This window comes from Oryctolagus cuniculus, chromosome 8 (genome assembly GCF_051225735.1).
Source record: "Oryctolagus cuniculus isolate XC-2025 breed Fujian yellow rabbit chromosome 8, ASM5122573v1, whole genome shotgun sequence".
Lineage (NCBI taxonomy): Eukaryota > Metazoa > Chordata > Mammalia > Lagomorpha > Leporidae > Oryctolagus > Oryctolagus cuniculus.
This window is the reverse complement of record NC_142874.1, coordinates 89,144,406-89,162,132: the sequence shown is the minus strand read 5'-3', so window position 1 is coordinate 89,162,132 and position 17,727 is coordinate 89,144,406. Positions and strand designations below refer to the sequence as shown.

The following is a 17,727-nucleotide window of genomic DNA, read 5'->3' as shown; positions in this document are numbered from 1 at the left end:
ATAAGTTTATAGCTTGATTTGATATTATTTGTTTGTTTTTGCTTTTTTTATTTATTTATATTTATGTGAAAAGCCAAGTGACAGAGAAGAGAAATCTTCTATCTGCTGGTTCATTCCTCAAAAGGCTGCTATGGCTGGGGCTGGGCCAGGCTAAAACCAGGAGCCAGGAACTCCATCCTGGTCTCTCACATATGTAGCAGGAGCATTATCCACTGCCTTCCAGGAGCATCAGCAGGAAGCTGGATGGGAAGCTGTTCTGTTAGTGAATTTGGTTGTGTCATGTGTTTTCATGATGCTTACTTCTAACGCAAGACACCCTTCAAAATTTCTTGTAAGGCTGGGGGTCAGTATTGTGGCCCAGCAGGTTAAGCCACTGCCTGCAATCCCAGCATCCCTTATGAGTACCAGTTCTAATCCAGGCTGCTCCACTTCCAATCCAGTTCTCTGCTAAGCACCTGGGAAAGCAAAAACAAGATGGCCTAGGTGCTTGGGGCCCTGCCACACATGTGAGAAACCATGATAGAGTTCTAGACTCCTGGATTCAGCCTGGCTCAGCCCTAGCCATTGTGGCCATTTGGGGAGTGAATGAATAGATAGATTTCTCTCTCTCTCTCTCTCCCCCCCTCCCTTCTCTTTGTAATTCTGCCTTTCAAATAAATAAATATTTTTAAAGAGTTCATACAACTCAGAGCAATCAATTCAAATTAAGTTCAATCCTTACCAAAATTTCAATGACAATTTTTACAGAAATAGAAAAAAATACTAAAATTCATGTGGAACAAAAGATATTGAATATCTAAAGTAACCTTGAGCAAAAAAAAAAAAAAAACAAACTGGAAACATCATTACTACCTGATTTCAAAATCTAGTAATTATTTAAATGTAATTAGAACTTGATATTTGAATATTTTTGTAAAGTGATAAATTCTATGTAAACATTGACCTTTAATTTTTTTGTTTCATAAATTTTAGTTATTATATATGGATTCCATTTAGAATAGTGCATATAGTAAATCTTCTTTCAAAATTAATTTTAATCTACTTAAAATGCAATTCAGCTTAAGCTCTTAAGGCATTGTTTATTTCTAGTAAATTATATATATATTTCTGTACATATATATGTATGTATATACACACTCACACATACATTCACATTTATGCTTCCTTGAGTTTTAAAAGCCTATTTGGGTCAGGCACTTGTTCCTTGGCATAATAGTGTCTAGATGTGAATCCTTTTTGATTCACAAACTCCCAAGGGCCCATGGTGATATGATCAGAACCAGGCCAATTGATGTTTTAATCCTTTCTGTCCTTCAGGAAGAAATGGAATTAAACCTGTTTTTATTTAGTATTTGTTGCACTGAGCTAAGATTAAAAATAGAATGCAGAATCAAATCCTTGCCAAATAATCTTAATTAGGCAGGGTACTAACCATGGGAAATGAATTATATAAGTAATAACTTGGTGAAAAACTCAGGAACAAATCTAAATAATCCAAGCAGAGATAGCAAAGTATTCTTAATACTAGTATTTGCTGATAAAGGACTAAAACATGGAACTAGCGTGTCAATTTCTAGTTCCAGCTCTGTCCTGAACTTCTTGCATCAGTTTGGGCATGGCTGCTGTCTTTGGTTGGCATTAAATTCCTTGTCTTCAAACTGGCTTATACTTTACAGAGAAATTGAAGTAACGTTTGAAATAATAAATATGAAACTTTACTTTCATTAGAATAAAATTTCCACAACAACAAAAAAATAAGGGTACATGATATACATTATATCTGATCTTTAAGCTCATAAAGCAAGTAAATTAGGGGATGAAATTTCATACTTTAGAAGGAATCACTTAAAAAATGATTTGACTATGGGCTGGCATTGTGACATAGTGTGTTAAGGTACCACTTATGATGCTGGCATCCCAATTTGAATCCTGACTGCTTCACTTGTGATCCAGCTCTCTGCTTATGCACTTTGGAAAGCAACAGAAGATGGCCCGAGTGTTTGGGCCCCTGCCACACACATGAGACCTGGGTGAAGTTCTAAGCTCCTGGCTTTGGCCTACTATAACCTTGGCCACTGTGGCCATTTGGGACTGAACCTGCAGATTGAAGATCTCTTTCTCTCTATCCCTTCCTACCCCTGTCACTCTGATTTTCAAATAAATATATAAATCTTTTAAAAAATTGTTTAACTAAATATATAAGTAATACATTTTAAAAATAAATTTATCTACAAAAATTTGATTCATACACAACTTTTGGAAAACATATCTCATACAAAGTCATATCATTGTGGATTTAATTATTGCTCAACACATAAGGCAATTCTTTAGAGTAACTAGTACATTAAATTAGTGGTGCTCAGAGATTCATGACTTCTGAAACACTGATAACCTGTAAACTCTCATTAAGTGAGAATTTCACAAATTGACTCAGTTATAACTTAAATATAATTAGATGATAAATACCAAAGAGCAATATAAACACTACATGCCTCTTAGATATTTTGCATAATATTAAATATACTTGTGAATATAGAAACTACAAGTCTTGAATGTCTCTAGATTTTAGGTGAAAGCCATATATGTTCTCTCCTATTAATTTTTTAAAGATTTATTTATTTATTTGGAAGGCAGAGTAACAGAAGGAGAGAGAGAGGGAGAGAGAGAGAAAATGAATCTTGCATCTTCTGGTTACTCCCCAAATGACCACATCAGCCAGGTCTACGCCAGGTTGAAATCTATCGGGGTCTGCCAGGAACTCCATCTGGGTCTCCCACATGAGTGGCAGGGACCCAAGTACTTGGACCATCTTCTGCTGCCTCCCCAGGCACATTAGCAAGTAGCTGGATCAGAAACAGAGCAGCAAAGAACTTGAACCAGTCCTTTGATGTGGCATGCCAGTGTCTCAAGCAGTGACCCAACCTGCTGTGTCACAATGCTAGCTGTATTAAAATGAGTGCTTAATGAAGGAAAATTTTTTTTGAGACACTGGATTAAAGACTCTAGGAGCCAATAGTAATTGTAATGTAATAACTAGTATATAGATTATTTCAGAATATGTAAAAACAGTTTTTAAGAAAATTGTCTAATCCTGTATGAAAATAAATCATTGGGGCTGGCATCATGGTTCACTTGGTTAATCCTCCATCTGCAGTGCTGGCATCCCATATGGGCACCAGGATCTAGTCCCAGCTGCCCCTCTTCCAGTCCAGCTCGCTGCTGTGACCGGGGAGGGCAGTGGAGGATCGCCCAAGTGCTTGGGCTCCTGCACCCGCATGGGAGACCGGGAGGAAGCACCTGGCTCCTGGCTTCGGATCGGCACAGTGCCAGCTGTAGCAGCCATTTGGGGAGTGAACCAATGGAAGGAAGACCTTTCTCTCTGTCTCTCTGTGTCTCTCTCTCTCTCTCTCTCTCTCTGTCTGTAACTCTACCTGTCAAATAAATAAATACATAAATAATATTTTAAAAAAATCATTGCATATGATCATATGGATTTGATTATAAATGAGGCTAGTTGTTTTATGGACAGGACTAATAGGAAAATAAGGAATTTCCCAAGATGATTGGAAGAAATGTTCTAAGCAGGAAAACCAATTTTTTTTTATAAGAAACGACTGACATAGTAACCCACATTTTTAAAAGGAACCTGTGAAACTGTGCCTCCAAGTTTGATGACAAAATATCCTTAACAAAATATCTGTGTCCAGTATGGGGAATGATGGATGGACCAGTGTCAAAAGGGATGGGACAAAACGCTGAGCAGGCTACTTCCTTCCTTGCCCTCAAATAGATCTAGCACACCTAAGGGAAACTTCCATGGCTTGATTATTGATGACTTAGTTAGTTAAATCTTTTGTTACGCACTAAGTCATGGATAAATGGCATGTACTCTTCTGTAACACAGTAGAGCCTTTACCACTGGGGTGGTGCCTTTAACAGCCACTATTTGATAATGGAAGGAGATCTGACTTAAACTCAATAGAAAATTTTTGATTAAGATCTTGCAAATCTGAGCACTTCTCTAACTATACTCAGATCACCTACAATAGCTGGCTATCCTCCCAGTAATCTCCTACTGCCCATGACAGAGTCTGGCTTCTATTCCAATTCTTGGTACATAAAAGGTGCTCAGGAAACATTTGATGAAATGATGAGTGAATGAATGAATGATTTATTGTACATACTAGCTATGAGATCTAAGAATGGTCACACCAGAGTTTGAAGGTATGACAAAATTCTTTAAACGCAGAGCCGGCGCCGTGGCTCAATAGGCTAATCCTCCACCTTGCGGCGCCGGCACACCGGGTTCTAGTCCCGGTTAGGGTGCCGGATTCTGTCCCGGTTGCCCCTCTTCCAGGCCAGCCCTCTGCTATGGCCAGGGAGTGCAGTGGAGGATGGCCCAGGTGCTTGGGCCCTGCACCCCATGGGAGACCAGGAAAAGCACCTGGCTCCTGGCTCCTGCCATCGGATCAGCGCGGTGCGCCGGCTGCAGCGGCGGCCATTGGAGGGTGAACCAACGGCAAAGGAAGACCTTTCTCTCTGTCTCTCTCTCTCACTGTCCACTCTGCCTGTCAAAAAAAAAAAAAAAAAAATTCTTTAAACGCTGAATTCTTAATTAGTAGAATTTGTTTGGTGAGGATTTCCATTCATATTTCTTCCAAGGAAAAAAGGAAGAAACAACCTAATACATCTACTTATCATCATGTTCCAAACATGTGTGATTTAAATGCAGGTTTTGAAATAGTTATTTACCTAGGGCAAGGCATGGCTTTATACAGATATTTATGCTGTGAAATATAGATTCATGCAAACTAGCCTATACCTTCCTAGAAGGCAATCAATAAAATTACCAATTAGGCCAAAATTTGCTCCCTACTCTGGCTCTTACAGGAATAAGTAGACATACACCTCAGCTGAAAACATATTCAAAATAAAGAAAAAGACAGAGGTAACCATCACCATTCCAATTTCCTAGTGAAAAGCAATACACGTACTCTAGAAATCCAAAGGAGAATGTTTATGGAAACAGCTGACGGAGATAGTACAGACTGGCACAGAAAATGCTTGCTGTTTTGTGGGAGAAAACAGCCTAAGGAAAGGCTTCTCCGTCCATCAGCTGGCGCTCAGTGTTTGTGTTTCTTCAGATTGCTAGGCTGGATGTGGATAGCTTGTTCAGCAACATCGAGTCGGTGCATCAGCTATCGGCCAAGCTGCTGTCGTTGTTGGAAGAGGCCACAGCAGCCGTGGAACCGGCCATGCAAGTAATCGGTATGTTTGTTCTCTTCTCAAGTTCTACAATACAACAGGAAATAATGTTTTTATTGCCTCCCAGTGCTTTGGTTTTATGCTTCTAACTCATCAGGCTTCCCAGGAGATACATAAATGCTAAACTCATCTTCAGCTCATTGTAATTACACAAACTGTATTTATTTTCAAATAGGTTTATATCTATTTGCCGAGTCCCACTGTAGCACTAAGCACACCATTTGCTTTTTAATTTCCAATCTTTCAACCCTTTCGTCTTCCAGATGTTCTTTCATTTTGTTTTATGGCTAACACTTACTTGATCTTTAAAGAATTAATTATTTAAATATTTTAATAGTTTTACCATTTTCATTTGCAATATTTTTCAGAACTTGTGCCCATGCATCAACTGATTTACAGAATGTAATTGTTTTGCATTAGGAGTTTATATGATTTATTAAAAAATTCCATGTTCTATTTTCCCATGTTTTTCCTTTCTTTCCCTCTGTGTTACTTGCTTTCCAAATACATTTTGACTCCCAGTCATAGCTGTATTTATCCCTTTACTCCTAAGAATTTCACAAATAGCTACAAACAATATTCTTTGAATAGGGAACCAAACTTCCATCCTTTCTATTTCTTGGGAGTTCCAAAGAACTCTGGAAGGCAGCTTCCACATCTAAGATATCATATACATAGTGCCATGTGAGCTAATAACTCTTTTTAAAAATTGTTTTCTATTTCACACATCATATATAATATATACTCATTACAAAAATATTAAAACAAATTCCAGAAAACATAGAAAACCATAAAAGTCCTTTTCATTCCATTCTTCGAAGCCACTATCATCCCTTTGGTAACTTTTAATATCAGTTTGAGGTGGGTTATTTAGATACAGATATATAGACACAAATATAGACCTTTTTTTTAGTGATTATGTCTTTCTTGTTAGTGGAAATAAGAATGGCATTAAAGTGTCTCTCCATAGTGTTTATGGAAGCCCATATTTGATAAGCAAGCATGATCTTATAAAAACGCTCAAAGAAATAACTTGGTCATTTATAATATTGTTACTGAGCAAAGGCTAGCTCATTCGGAGAGATTTTTCCCATTGATAGGGCTGAATTCAAGCATTCCTTATGATTAAACATTCTCTTGTAAATTGAAAAAGTATTTTCTAAGAGAAGGATTCAATATGTTATCACTTTAGTACAGATTTGTTGGCCATTTATTAATGCACTCAATGCATAGTTATGAAGTAGCAGCATGGTCAAAGAAGAAGATGTCACATATCCTTGTTGGCTACTGAAAGGATGAAAAAGATCATCTCTGACCTTCATCAACTTGCACACAGCTCCTGAATCAAAGGTTAAGGGATCTTCAGAAAGTTCATGGAAAATGCACACCATGAAGAAACTATGTGTAGATTTCAATTTTTTTGTAACCAAATAAATTTACTCTTTTAATTGCATTTTTCCATAAACATTTTGAGGTGCCTTCATATGCATGCACCATGAGAGTAGTTCCTACAGTAATCAGAACCTTGGAGGACAAAGAAAACCTTCCTGGATGGAGAATCAAAGAAAGATTCTTAAGAACATCTCACTTGGGCTTAAAGGTGTAGGTATGATTTCAACACGTACGGTCCAGACTGGGAGAAATGATTCTAAATGGAACTAAAATCCTGAACAACAAATGCTAAACAAATATCAAATGTAAGATATGATTAGGAAATGCTGAGTGATCAAGCTGGAGTGGAGGATTCATGTAAATGAGTTGAAAAAGGAGTCTAAAAGTACTGAAGAGGGACTGATTGTACTTAGAATCAAAGTTTGGAAATACTGAGCTACTAGAAAAGGATTTTTCAGCAAGGATATGGTGAGACACGAAAGTTCCTAGAGAAAGAAAAATATGGTTGGTACGAAGAGAATGGAGAGAAGAAGAACTTGAGTCCTCGGCCAGAAAATAGGTTGTTATAAATAATATCTGTGTGTAGTAGCAAGCATCTAGGCAAAGTGGATATGGTGAAAATACAAAGTAGAGGCCACTTCAGAGAAACATGGAAAATCATGAATAAATAAAAAGAGGAAAGCATAAACAATATTTAGGGGTTGGTCTCTGTGCTAGAGTCAAGGACAATTCCAGGTTTAAGTTGACCATGTATTTTGGTTTGCCTAACCTGGGTGGGGAATGTCTGGCCTGTGGGCCTTGTCAGGCCCACAAATCATTTGGTCTGGGCCTGCCAAGGTAACCACAGCGGGGTACTAGAAATTCAATTAATCTATAGCCAGCTAATTTTTAAGTTGACAATTTTGTACGGCTGCAAATGGTGTTGTATATAAATATCCAAATGGCCCTCGGCAGAAAAAAAATTCTAGACCCCTGTTAGAACAACACAATTTTAGCTTATTGTTTATGCTTTCAGCCTGGCATTTGCCTGGAATTTTTCCTTTTAAAAATAGTGTTGTTAATAACAGTTCCACCACACAAGGTTTTATTAGACTTCTGTATCCTACTTCAACTCCTAACAAGCCTCCTTTAGAATGGTGTAGGAGCCGTGTGCAGTTAACAGGGCTCTCACTGTGATGCATAGTAAACTCTGAAACAGTGCACCCCTCCTCTCCTAACCCTTTCTAGTCTCAAGGAAATGCATATTTTCCTATGGAGTACCACATGCACAGCACTGGCTGATAAAACGATGAGAGTTGAGCCCTAGAAGCTATAAACAGCTCACTCTTTCCTGCCTGGTGGTGGTGGAAAAGATATTAGTGCTGCAGACTCTACTGCTCATTGGATGCAACAGCTATGTATCATCGCCCTTGCCATGTGACTCGTGCCATGACTTGTGAGAAGCATGAGGCTGCCAGGATGCAGTGAGGTTAGTGGGCCATGTGTGGAATCATGGATTAGATGGAGGTGAAACATGTATGGGAAAGGGAGCCTGAGGAGCTCTGCTATGGGCATCAGTATACTCTTGCTATGGTAGTTTATGTGTTTTCTAGTACAAATCTACAACTAAGTTAAAGAGACGGAAGTTATGCTTATTTTATTTTGCAATAAGCCTCTTCCGAAGCAATAGTTTAATGTATTCATGATCAATGAAAATTAAATATCGATTTCCTGTTTCTCAAGAATGTTGATGAGCATATAACATAAGGAATACCATACACCATGAGGGTTTTATTTTTTTAAGATTTATTTATTTATGTGAAACTCAGAGTTACAGAGAGAAAGGGAGGGATGAGAGAAATTGGGAGAGAGTGAGAGAGAAAGGAAGAGAGAGAGAGAGAGAGAGAGAAACCTCCCATCTTCTGGTTCACTCCCCAGATGGCTGCAAGGACTGGCAAAGCCAGGAGCTTCTGGATCTCCCGTGTGGGTGGCGAGGGCCCAAGCACTGGGGCCATCTTCTACTGCTTTCCCCAGACCATTAGCGGGGAGCTGAATCGGAAATAGAGCAGTCGAGACTTGAACTGCTGCCAGTTTCGCACGTGGCATTTTACCTACTATGCCACAATGCTGGTCTTTAATGCTATCACTGACTGTTAAGACAACTAGAAAACAGAAATATGAAGAAGTAGCAACCACTATGTCAAAAGCTAGTCCTTATTTTAAAAGACTGTGCTCAAAGTAAGGAATCTAACACATTCAGCTGCTTAATATATATTTACATATCATTCCATGCAGCAGAATTTTCATTAAGGTAAAATGACAATTACCCTAAATTAATTTTACTCATTGTTTTTTAATTACAAGAGGTGCCTTAGATCTGCAAGTAATGACTACCAATGAGCTAATACCATTAGTAGAAGTGTTCTCCAAACAGTTAAATGATGACTGTTTTATGGCAAAATGAGAAGACAAAATAAAATAGAAAATCAGCTCATTTCAATAATAGTTCAATTTTTTTAAAACCAATTCACAAAACCAAAGAAAAACTTTGTTTTGTTTAAGGTGAATTGTCTGCTCTTATTTTAAATGCTTCTGTCTCTTTAACTTAGAAGTTAAATGTTGTGAATACAATGGTAATATGAATATAAATACTGGTTGAGCAAAGCATCACAGTAAAACAACATCTTTACTAAAATCTATGGAGCAGAAGTATACTTGAAATTAATTGTGCTGCACATATAATAAAACCACGATATTTTATTAATTTAAATGGAAAGTAGTCAAAATTTATACATACTTTTAAATATACAAAATTACAGTTGAATGAACCATTTGGAGGATAAAGTTGATGCTGAATTCAGAACTAATCTTATGCATGACAGTACATACTTTGTGCACTACTGGTCTTTAAGCACTTTTAGAAATTTTTGATTCCTTGAAGCACCACCTTATAAATGAACCAAAGTATCCTGCAGTGGCGCTGGGCTATTTTTGCAAATAAGGCCTCTGAAATTATATTGAGTTTTGTTCAAAATTAATTTAAGTCTTTAAAGCATCCAACAAACAAAGGAAAAATTAACTTCATATTTTTAATCTTTGCAAATGATAATATTAAAAATAAAATTATAAACAGGAAAACATTGAAATTTATTCCTACAAAAACAAGCAATGTGGCCGGCGCCACAGCTCACTAGGCTAATCCTCCGCCTAGCGGCACTGGCACACCGGGTTCTAGTCCCGGTCGGGGCGCCGGATTCTGTCCCGGTTGCCCCTCTTCCAGGCCAGCCCTCTGCTGTGGCCAGGGAGTGCAGTGGAGGATGGCCCAAGTCCTTGGGCCCTGCACCCCATGGGAGACCAGGAAAAGCACCTGGCTCCTGGCTCCTGCCACCGGATCAGCGCAGTGCGCTGGCCGCAGCGCGCAGGCCACGGCGGCCATTGGAGGGTGAACCAACGGCAAAAGGAAGACCTTTCTCTCTGTCTCTCTCACTGTCCACTCTGCCTGTCAAAAAAAAAAAGTGGAAGTTTCCTTCTCCCTTCAAAAACAAGCAATGAACTAAGAAAAAATTAATAAGAGCTCATGTTGGGTAAAATATTTAATTTTAAAATTATATAATTGTACTTTGGAAAATTTGACTTGGGGGAAAAAAGCTATTGATTGAGCTCCTCTTTGATAGGATAAAATTATATTCTGTACCATGCTTTACAATATCTGCATTTGGACAAAAACTCAACAATCATAAATAGAAGCAACTTATTAATGTTTTGTTTTGCAAAAATTAAGGTAATAATGTAAACTGAGACAAAAATATCTATAAAGTAATTGAGCTCAGTTACATATTTTAATACACGTAGATATAAAATTAGAATTTTAGTATTTTTAATCAGAATTTTCCCTGATCTTTCTCTGATGCCTCTGTGCTTATAAACAGTATTTTCTCCTTTTGTTTAAAAAATATTTTTCATGTATCTGAAAGGCAGAGTTACATATAGAGAGGGAGCTAGAGAGAGAGTGAGCGACAGACCTTCCATCTGCTGATTCACTCCCTAAATGGCTGCAGAGATCAAGGATGGGCCAGGAGAAAGCCCAAAGTTTTGTCTGGGTCTCCCACACGGATGGCAGTGGCCCAAACTAGCTTCTGTTGCTTTCCCAGGCGTATCATTAGAAGTGGAGCAGGCAGAACTCTATACTGTCTTCATAAAGGATGTCTGCATTGCAGGTGGCGGCTTAACCCACTGTGCAAACGAAACCAGCCCCAGAATATTTTCTTAATTTGAAATATATAGTTTACTAATTTGAGTAGCAAAATAAAAAAAAACCACTATGTTATAAATCACAGAATTAACTAAATATCAATGAGTCCTTACTGATATAAATAACTGAGGAGAAAGAACAGCTCTTCGTTACAGTAGATTTCAATTGGTAAATACAGAGGGATAGAGTAGAAAATCATCATTTGGTGAATGCCACAGCCATAATTGTTGCAAACAAAATCCGCTGGTCAATGTCGCATTTAATGAGTGAGCAATGGAAGAGAAATATATTTTTTCATAGTCTCAAATTTTTGCTGCAAGTAATTATTATTATGATTATTTTAAATTGGGTTAGGAAAAAGTGGTTTTTTTTTTACTTTTAATCATCAGCATTTATTTTTCTTTTTAAATAACAATAATTGTACATATTTATGGAGGTACAGTGTGATTGTGATAGTTCAATACAGGTATACAACATATGTTGATCAAATCAGGGTGTTAGCATTTCATCTCCTTAGCATTTCTTTAAGCCTGCAGTTTTTCAAGTTCCTCTCCTCTAGTCTATAAAATATATAATAGGATATTGTGAACTAGCCATTCTGTTGTTCTGTGGAACACTGGAACTTATTCTTTCTATCTAACTGTATTTTGGAAAGTGCTGGCCAACCACTTTCTATGCCCTCTACCTCTTTTTTTTTTTTTTTTTTTTTTTTTTTCTGACAGGCAGAGTTAGACAGTGAGAGAGAGAGAAAGGTCTTCCTTTCCATTGGTTCACCCCTCAAATGGCCACCAAGGCCAGCTCTGTGCTGATCCGAAACCAGGAGCCAGGTGCTTCCTCCTGGTCTCCCATGCAGGTGCAGGGCCCAAGCACTTGGGCCATCCTCCACTGCACTCCCTGGCCACAGCAGAGAGCTGGACTGGAAGAGGAGCAACCGGGACAGAATCCGGCACTCCGACCGGGACTAGAACCCGGGGTGCCGGTGCCGCAGGCAGAGGACTAGCCAAGTGAGCCGCGGCGCCGGCCTGCCCTCTCCCTCTTCAAGTAGTTATGAAAGATACTAATGATACAGTGAGAAACCCAGCAGAGGCCACCTTAACCAAGTTATCAAGGTCAATAACATTAGGAAACAGATACATCCTGAACGTTGTACACTGAGGGGGATGCAGCATCATATCTGTTGTAATTTAGCCACAAAAATGAGCAATCAGGAGAAATTATTAGACATCATCAAACGCAAATGAAGGACACGAGACAATGTAATTGATCAATACTCGTCTAAAGCATAAAGGTCATAAAGGATAAGGAAAGAATAAAGTACTGTTATGGACGGCAGCAAGCTAAACAGGAATAAAACAAATGCAAGGGGCCAGCACGGTGGTGCAGAGGGTTGAAGCCCCTGTCTGCAGTGCCAGCATCCCATGTGGGCATTGTTTCAAGTCCTGGCTGCTCCACTTCTGATCCAGCTCTCTGCTATGGGCTGGGAAAGCTGTAGAAGATGGTCTAAGTACTTGGGTCACTGCACCCACATGGGAGACCCCGAAGAAGTTCCTGACTATTGGTTTCAGATCAGCTCAGCTCTGGCCTTTGCGGCCATTTGGGGAGTGAACCCGCAGATGGAAGACCTCTCTCTCTCTCTCTCTCTCTCTCTCTCTCTCTGCCTCTCTGTAATTCTGCCTTTCAAATAAATAAATAAATCTTAAAAAAACATGAAAAACAAACAAAACAGATGCAAGTGGGACACTGGAACAGTAAAAGAACAGTAAAAGAACATTAGCGTGTATATCCAAATAAGGTGTTTAGTTAAATGAATTTCTTCAAAATTAATTTCCTCATCTGACAGTTGTATTATGGTTATGTAATATGACAATAATGAGGAAGCTGAGTGAGGGATATTTGAAAAGTATTTGTACTCTTTTTTACAACTTACCTATAAATCTCTAATTAATTCAAAATAAAATATTGAAAACATGGTTTATAGAGAAAATGCAATTGAAGATGGTCATAATTTAAATTAATAAATCCTTAATTGCAACCTTAAGGAATGTTACTTTATGAAAAAAATTAAAGCATTAGGCAATATCTGAAAGATATGTCAGAGTCTTGTTTTAATATCCTTACCCTTTGTATCTAGGGCTGGCCTTTTGACTTGTTTTGACTGACAAAATGAAATTCTATGGCAGTATTATGACTTCTATTCCCTGCTCAGGAAGTGGGAGGCTGAAACTACTCAGTCTTTCCAGGTAGCATAGCCAAGGCTGTGAGCATGTGAGGCCACCCAGCCCCCAGCAGACTCAGCAATTAACTGTGCACATATGAGGCAACCACATCCACGCCTCGTGGAGCCAAGCTGCTCAGCTGAGCCTTGCCCACAGAATTATAAACAAACAAACATAGTGTTCGGAGTCTTTTTAATTTGGAGATAACCTTTTTTTTCTTGCAGTAATGGCTAACTAATACAAATTCATAGAAGAAAAACTAATCTGTTTCCACCTAGATGATGAGGAAAACTTGATTTGGAAGATAACTTTTGAGCTTGGATTTGAAGGATTTAGAAAGCTGGAGTTGAGGACAAAAGGCTTTCTAAATGAGAAAGAAGTAGGGTCACAGCATCAAGAAAGGAGAATATGGGGAACAAGGACAGTGGCGGCCCGATGTGGCTGGAGCACAGGACCTGCTAGGGGGCTTCCAATTACCTGTTTGGTGTGGATATCAGTACAGAGTTCCTTGGCAATTGCCTTCAGGAAATCTCTCCTCAAAGCACTTACATTTCACAAAATAAACTGATTTTTGGTGAGGTGTTTTCAAAATCACTTACCACAAAATGAAAAGCACAGGTGTCCCATTTCTCTGTCCTTAGATGGCAGGAATAAGTTCATGATTCATAACTCTAGTGCCTGATACCTAGATAAACCAGGGGAAGAATTTTACTCAAAAACAACCTTGGGGTTTGGATGAGGTTCAAGTTTAAACACAGACAAATGCTTACAGATCTGAAAGCTCTGGTGGAAATATCTGGACCACCATGCTGGCATAGAAAGTAGATTTTCAAATCTTGACTTAAACAGAGTGTCTAGATAAGAAATGTGTTTTAAATCTAGAGAGAGGATTAAGATGTGGTTCTTGTTTCCACTTAAGTTGAACTTTATTCTGTAACACTTAAAGCAAATAGTAAGCAAGGACAAAATAAGTAAGATGAGCATTTAGAATTTAAGAATAAATTGGTTTTGATAAGTTGACTTGGATTATATCCTGGATCACTCTGTTGCTAGATGTGTGATCTTAGCAAGTTACAAAACCCCACTGAATTTATTTTCTCATGTAAAGTCAGAGGCAATAACACCTACCCCACATGGTTGTTAGGAAGATTAAATAAAATCACATATAATGAATGATAATGTAATTCCTATCTTTAATAAATATTCAATATATGATGTCAGTAAGTTGTTATTTTCCTGTGAATATTAAATTTACCCATCTATTTACCAAGCTTGATTTCCTGTGTACGTAATAATTAGATAAAATCTAAAGACCCTGATCACGTTTTCCAAGCACATCAGATTTGCTATATGTGTGTGGTTTCCGAGTGCTCCCATATCTATGAAATTTGTGCTTCATTTTCCCATTAGGGGGATGAGTTTTCTTGTATGAAGGCAGATTTAATATATCAAGTTTCATCTCCAAATCTGATAGAGTAAATAGCAATCACAAAAGCTAGTCCCCCAAAATGGCCCTCACTAGACTGTGCCTCCTAGGATATTCTGCAGTGTAGTCCAGTTCCAGACTGACTCAAGAGTAGTTCTGACTCATGAATACAAGGCAGTGGAAATGATACAGCGCCAACTACTGGGCCTAAGCCTTAAGTAAGCCTGACAATTCGAATTCTGTGAGCTGGATGCCTACCATTTCAGAAATGGCCTGCTGGAAATACCATGTGGCGAGGCCATGCAGAGAGAAGACCTGTGATGACATTAAATAAGAAATGTGGCCTGGCTTTACCAGCATCCAGGATGAGGCTAAACTTGCAGCTGTCCCTGCCAAGGCACCAGACTTGTGAGTGTGCAAGTTTGGATAGTACAGCCGAGTTCAAGCATTGGATGACTGCAGCTCCAAAGACATCAAGTGGGGCAGAAGAATCACAAAGCTGAGCCCAGTCAACTCATCTAATTGTGAGAGAGAATCAAAATGATGGATGTTTTAAGCCATGAAGCTTTGGGATGTTTTGTTACATAGCAGTAGCTAACCAAAACAGCAATCATGTCCTTTATATGTGTTAATACTTTGTAATGTTTCAAACTATAGAGGCAAGAATACATTTGAGTCTGCTTTCCAAGATGAGTAAAGTTTATATAAAGGATTTTTTAACTTCGCAGATTTATTTTTCCTAAGGTTGAGTTTATCCTCAGAAAGAAAAACAATTTAGAGCTTTTAGAAAGTGTAGTAGATAATGCGCTGTCATCCTATAACAGTGCTTTGTTTGAAAGAAAAGTCTCTTGTAGGTCTCTGAAGCAGGAATCTGTGTCTTTTGGCAGTGACTTTTTGAGAAGAGTTTTAGTCATTGACGATTCAAGTCAAAATGCTCTGTGGGAGGTGCCACAGTATGGCTTACATGAATGAGTGTTACTGTATCATTATTGTCTGTGTGTGTGTGTGTGCGCGCACGTGTGTGTTTGACTCAGGATGTAGACAGGTATGACTTAGTCCTTCTTGCCAAATGGGACAGGTTGTGGGTGTCACAGGCCTGCACCCTGGAATGTGGGAGGCCATTTGGGCCTAGGGGTAGATCCTAATACCCACTGGTAGAAGTCAGGACATTTCATTCCAGATGTTGGCAGTAACAAGAAAGCTGCCTGCTTCTGGGATTTACATGACAGGAAAAAACTTGGGTGCTTCAGGGTTAGTGATACACAGATCCACACAGAAAAGGACAAATCAGCAGGAAACAGTCACCAGGCTGCAACACTCACTCTCCGGAGTGAGGCCAAGAAGGGTCCCAGGGCTGCTAAGACTTATTTCTTGGGATAGAAACCGAACAAAGGTGGCTTAGTAAAAAGTTCCGAAAGTTCTATTTTCTGAGGCGCATGTTGAGATCTAGGATGTTGTGCTGAGGGCCTGGGTAGTGGAGGTCAGTGGTTTAGCTAAGCAGGGAGGAGCACTGGAGAGTTGGAGTCAGATTTCACAGCTAGATCTGTGAAAAGCCAAATATTGCATAGACTGCACATGTAAGTAAAGTTCTAGATTCCCAGCCTCCAGAAAGCTAAACTGAGGCAAGGGGGAAAAACCCAGAAACAGAGTACCTTTGAAAAGGACAGACCTGTGTTTTAATTCCCACTTTTTTTTTTAAGATTTATTTCCTGATTTGAAAGAGTTACAGAGAAGGAGAGGCAGAGGTAGAGAGAGAAAGAGATCTTTCATCCTCTGGTTCACTCGCCAAGTGGCCACCATGGCCAGGGCTGGGCCAGGCTGAAGCTAGGAGTCAGGAGCTTCATCTGGGTCTCCCACACGGGTGCAGGGGCCCAAGGACTTGGGCCATCTTCCACTGCTTTCCCAGGCCATTAGCAGAGAGCTGGATTGGAAGTAGAGCAGCCTGGACTTGAAACCAGCGCCCATATGGAATGCTGGCCCTGTAGTCAGTGGTTTTACCTGCCACACCACAGAGCCAGCCCCTCAATTCCAGTTTTAATTGGTGTCCCCACTGGCTCTGTGGCTGTGAGCAAGTCACATGGACTTGTGGGGATTAAACTGGCTTGCCTGGAATAGAAATTTGGCCAAAAAGGCTTACCCAAAAAGCTTCTTTTCTCACATAACAAGAAACCTGTAACTGGACAGTTCAGAACTGGTGAAGCTCCTCGCTAGCTCCCTACAGCTTTTTCCTTCTTAATCCTCAACGTGTAGTTGTTGATATCATGGCCTCAGGATGGCCACTCCACTTCCTCGATTCACTTCCTGCAGGCAATAAAGCAAAGCCATCTCCATGTGAGGGTTTCTTCATTTGGGGGTGGGGAGACTAGAACCCTTGCCCAATGACATCTATCCATATCTTGTTGCATTTTGCACACATACGTAATACAAAACATACCCTTGTACATGCAGCTGGCTATCTAAATATCAGAGATTTGGACAATGGGCAATATTTTCAACTGGATGCATGATTAGTACAAATTCAGTGAGTCTGGAAGCAGGAAGAATGGATAAGCAACTAGCAATGGATGCCACATTCACTTATTCATATTTTAAATGGGGATGGCAAAAGCTCCAGAGCAGAAGTTTACAATACAGAGTATATCCCCTCCAGAAGGCAAGCAGAGTGAAGGGAATTCTTGTCTTTTGTGACTGTTGCATCACCAGCGCCCGGAACAGTGTCCTCAATATTTACCTACTGGATTAATCTAAATATGAAGTCAGTACAGTGCACTGGCTGGCACAGAGGGAGCTCAGCATTGTCAAATCAGTGGACCCAGTTTTCTGAACATATCTTCCTCCAGTGCTTCTGACATTTTTTACCAAAATATTCCTGATATCAGAAGAAATATATCATGAGCTCTAGGAAATGTGGAGGTATGACTTGAAGTCATAGCCACAGGCAAGAAAGAACTTTGAAGTCTCATTTTATCTTATGACTTCATGTAAGTTTTTCATTCTACTGCTATATGAAAACAATGCTTTTTCCTCCAGATAACTTAATAAGATTGTTACTCAAGGGATACACTTGTTTTAATTTCATGGCTGCATATCCCCTTTGCTGCCTGTATTTGATGTGAATTTTTTACTCTAACCAGGTTCTTGGGGCATCCTCAGCAGTTTTTTCTGCAGGCTAGGTAGGAACTATGTGAGATGAAAGG

General features: G+C 39.3%; 1 protein-coding gene across 2 annotated transcripts in view; it reads left to right on the top strand.

Annotated features, from left to right (window-relative positions):
* ARHGEF38 (Rho guanine nucleotide exchange factor 38) overlaps positions 1-17,727 on the top strand; it is a 138,931-nt gene that overhangs the window by 57,681 nt on the left and 63,523 nt on the right. For both annotated transcript variants that reach the window (XM_089302982.1, XM_008267533.5), the window contains one exon: positions 5,145-5,268. In XM_089302982.1, coding sequence (XP_089159108.1) covers positions 5,145-5,268 — 124 coding nt within the window. The remainder of the gene's footprint in view (positions 1-5,144; positions 5,269-17,727) is intronic.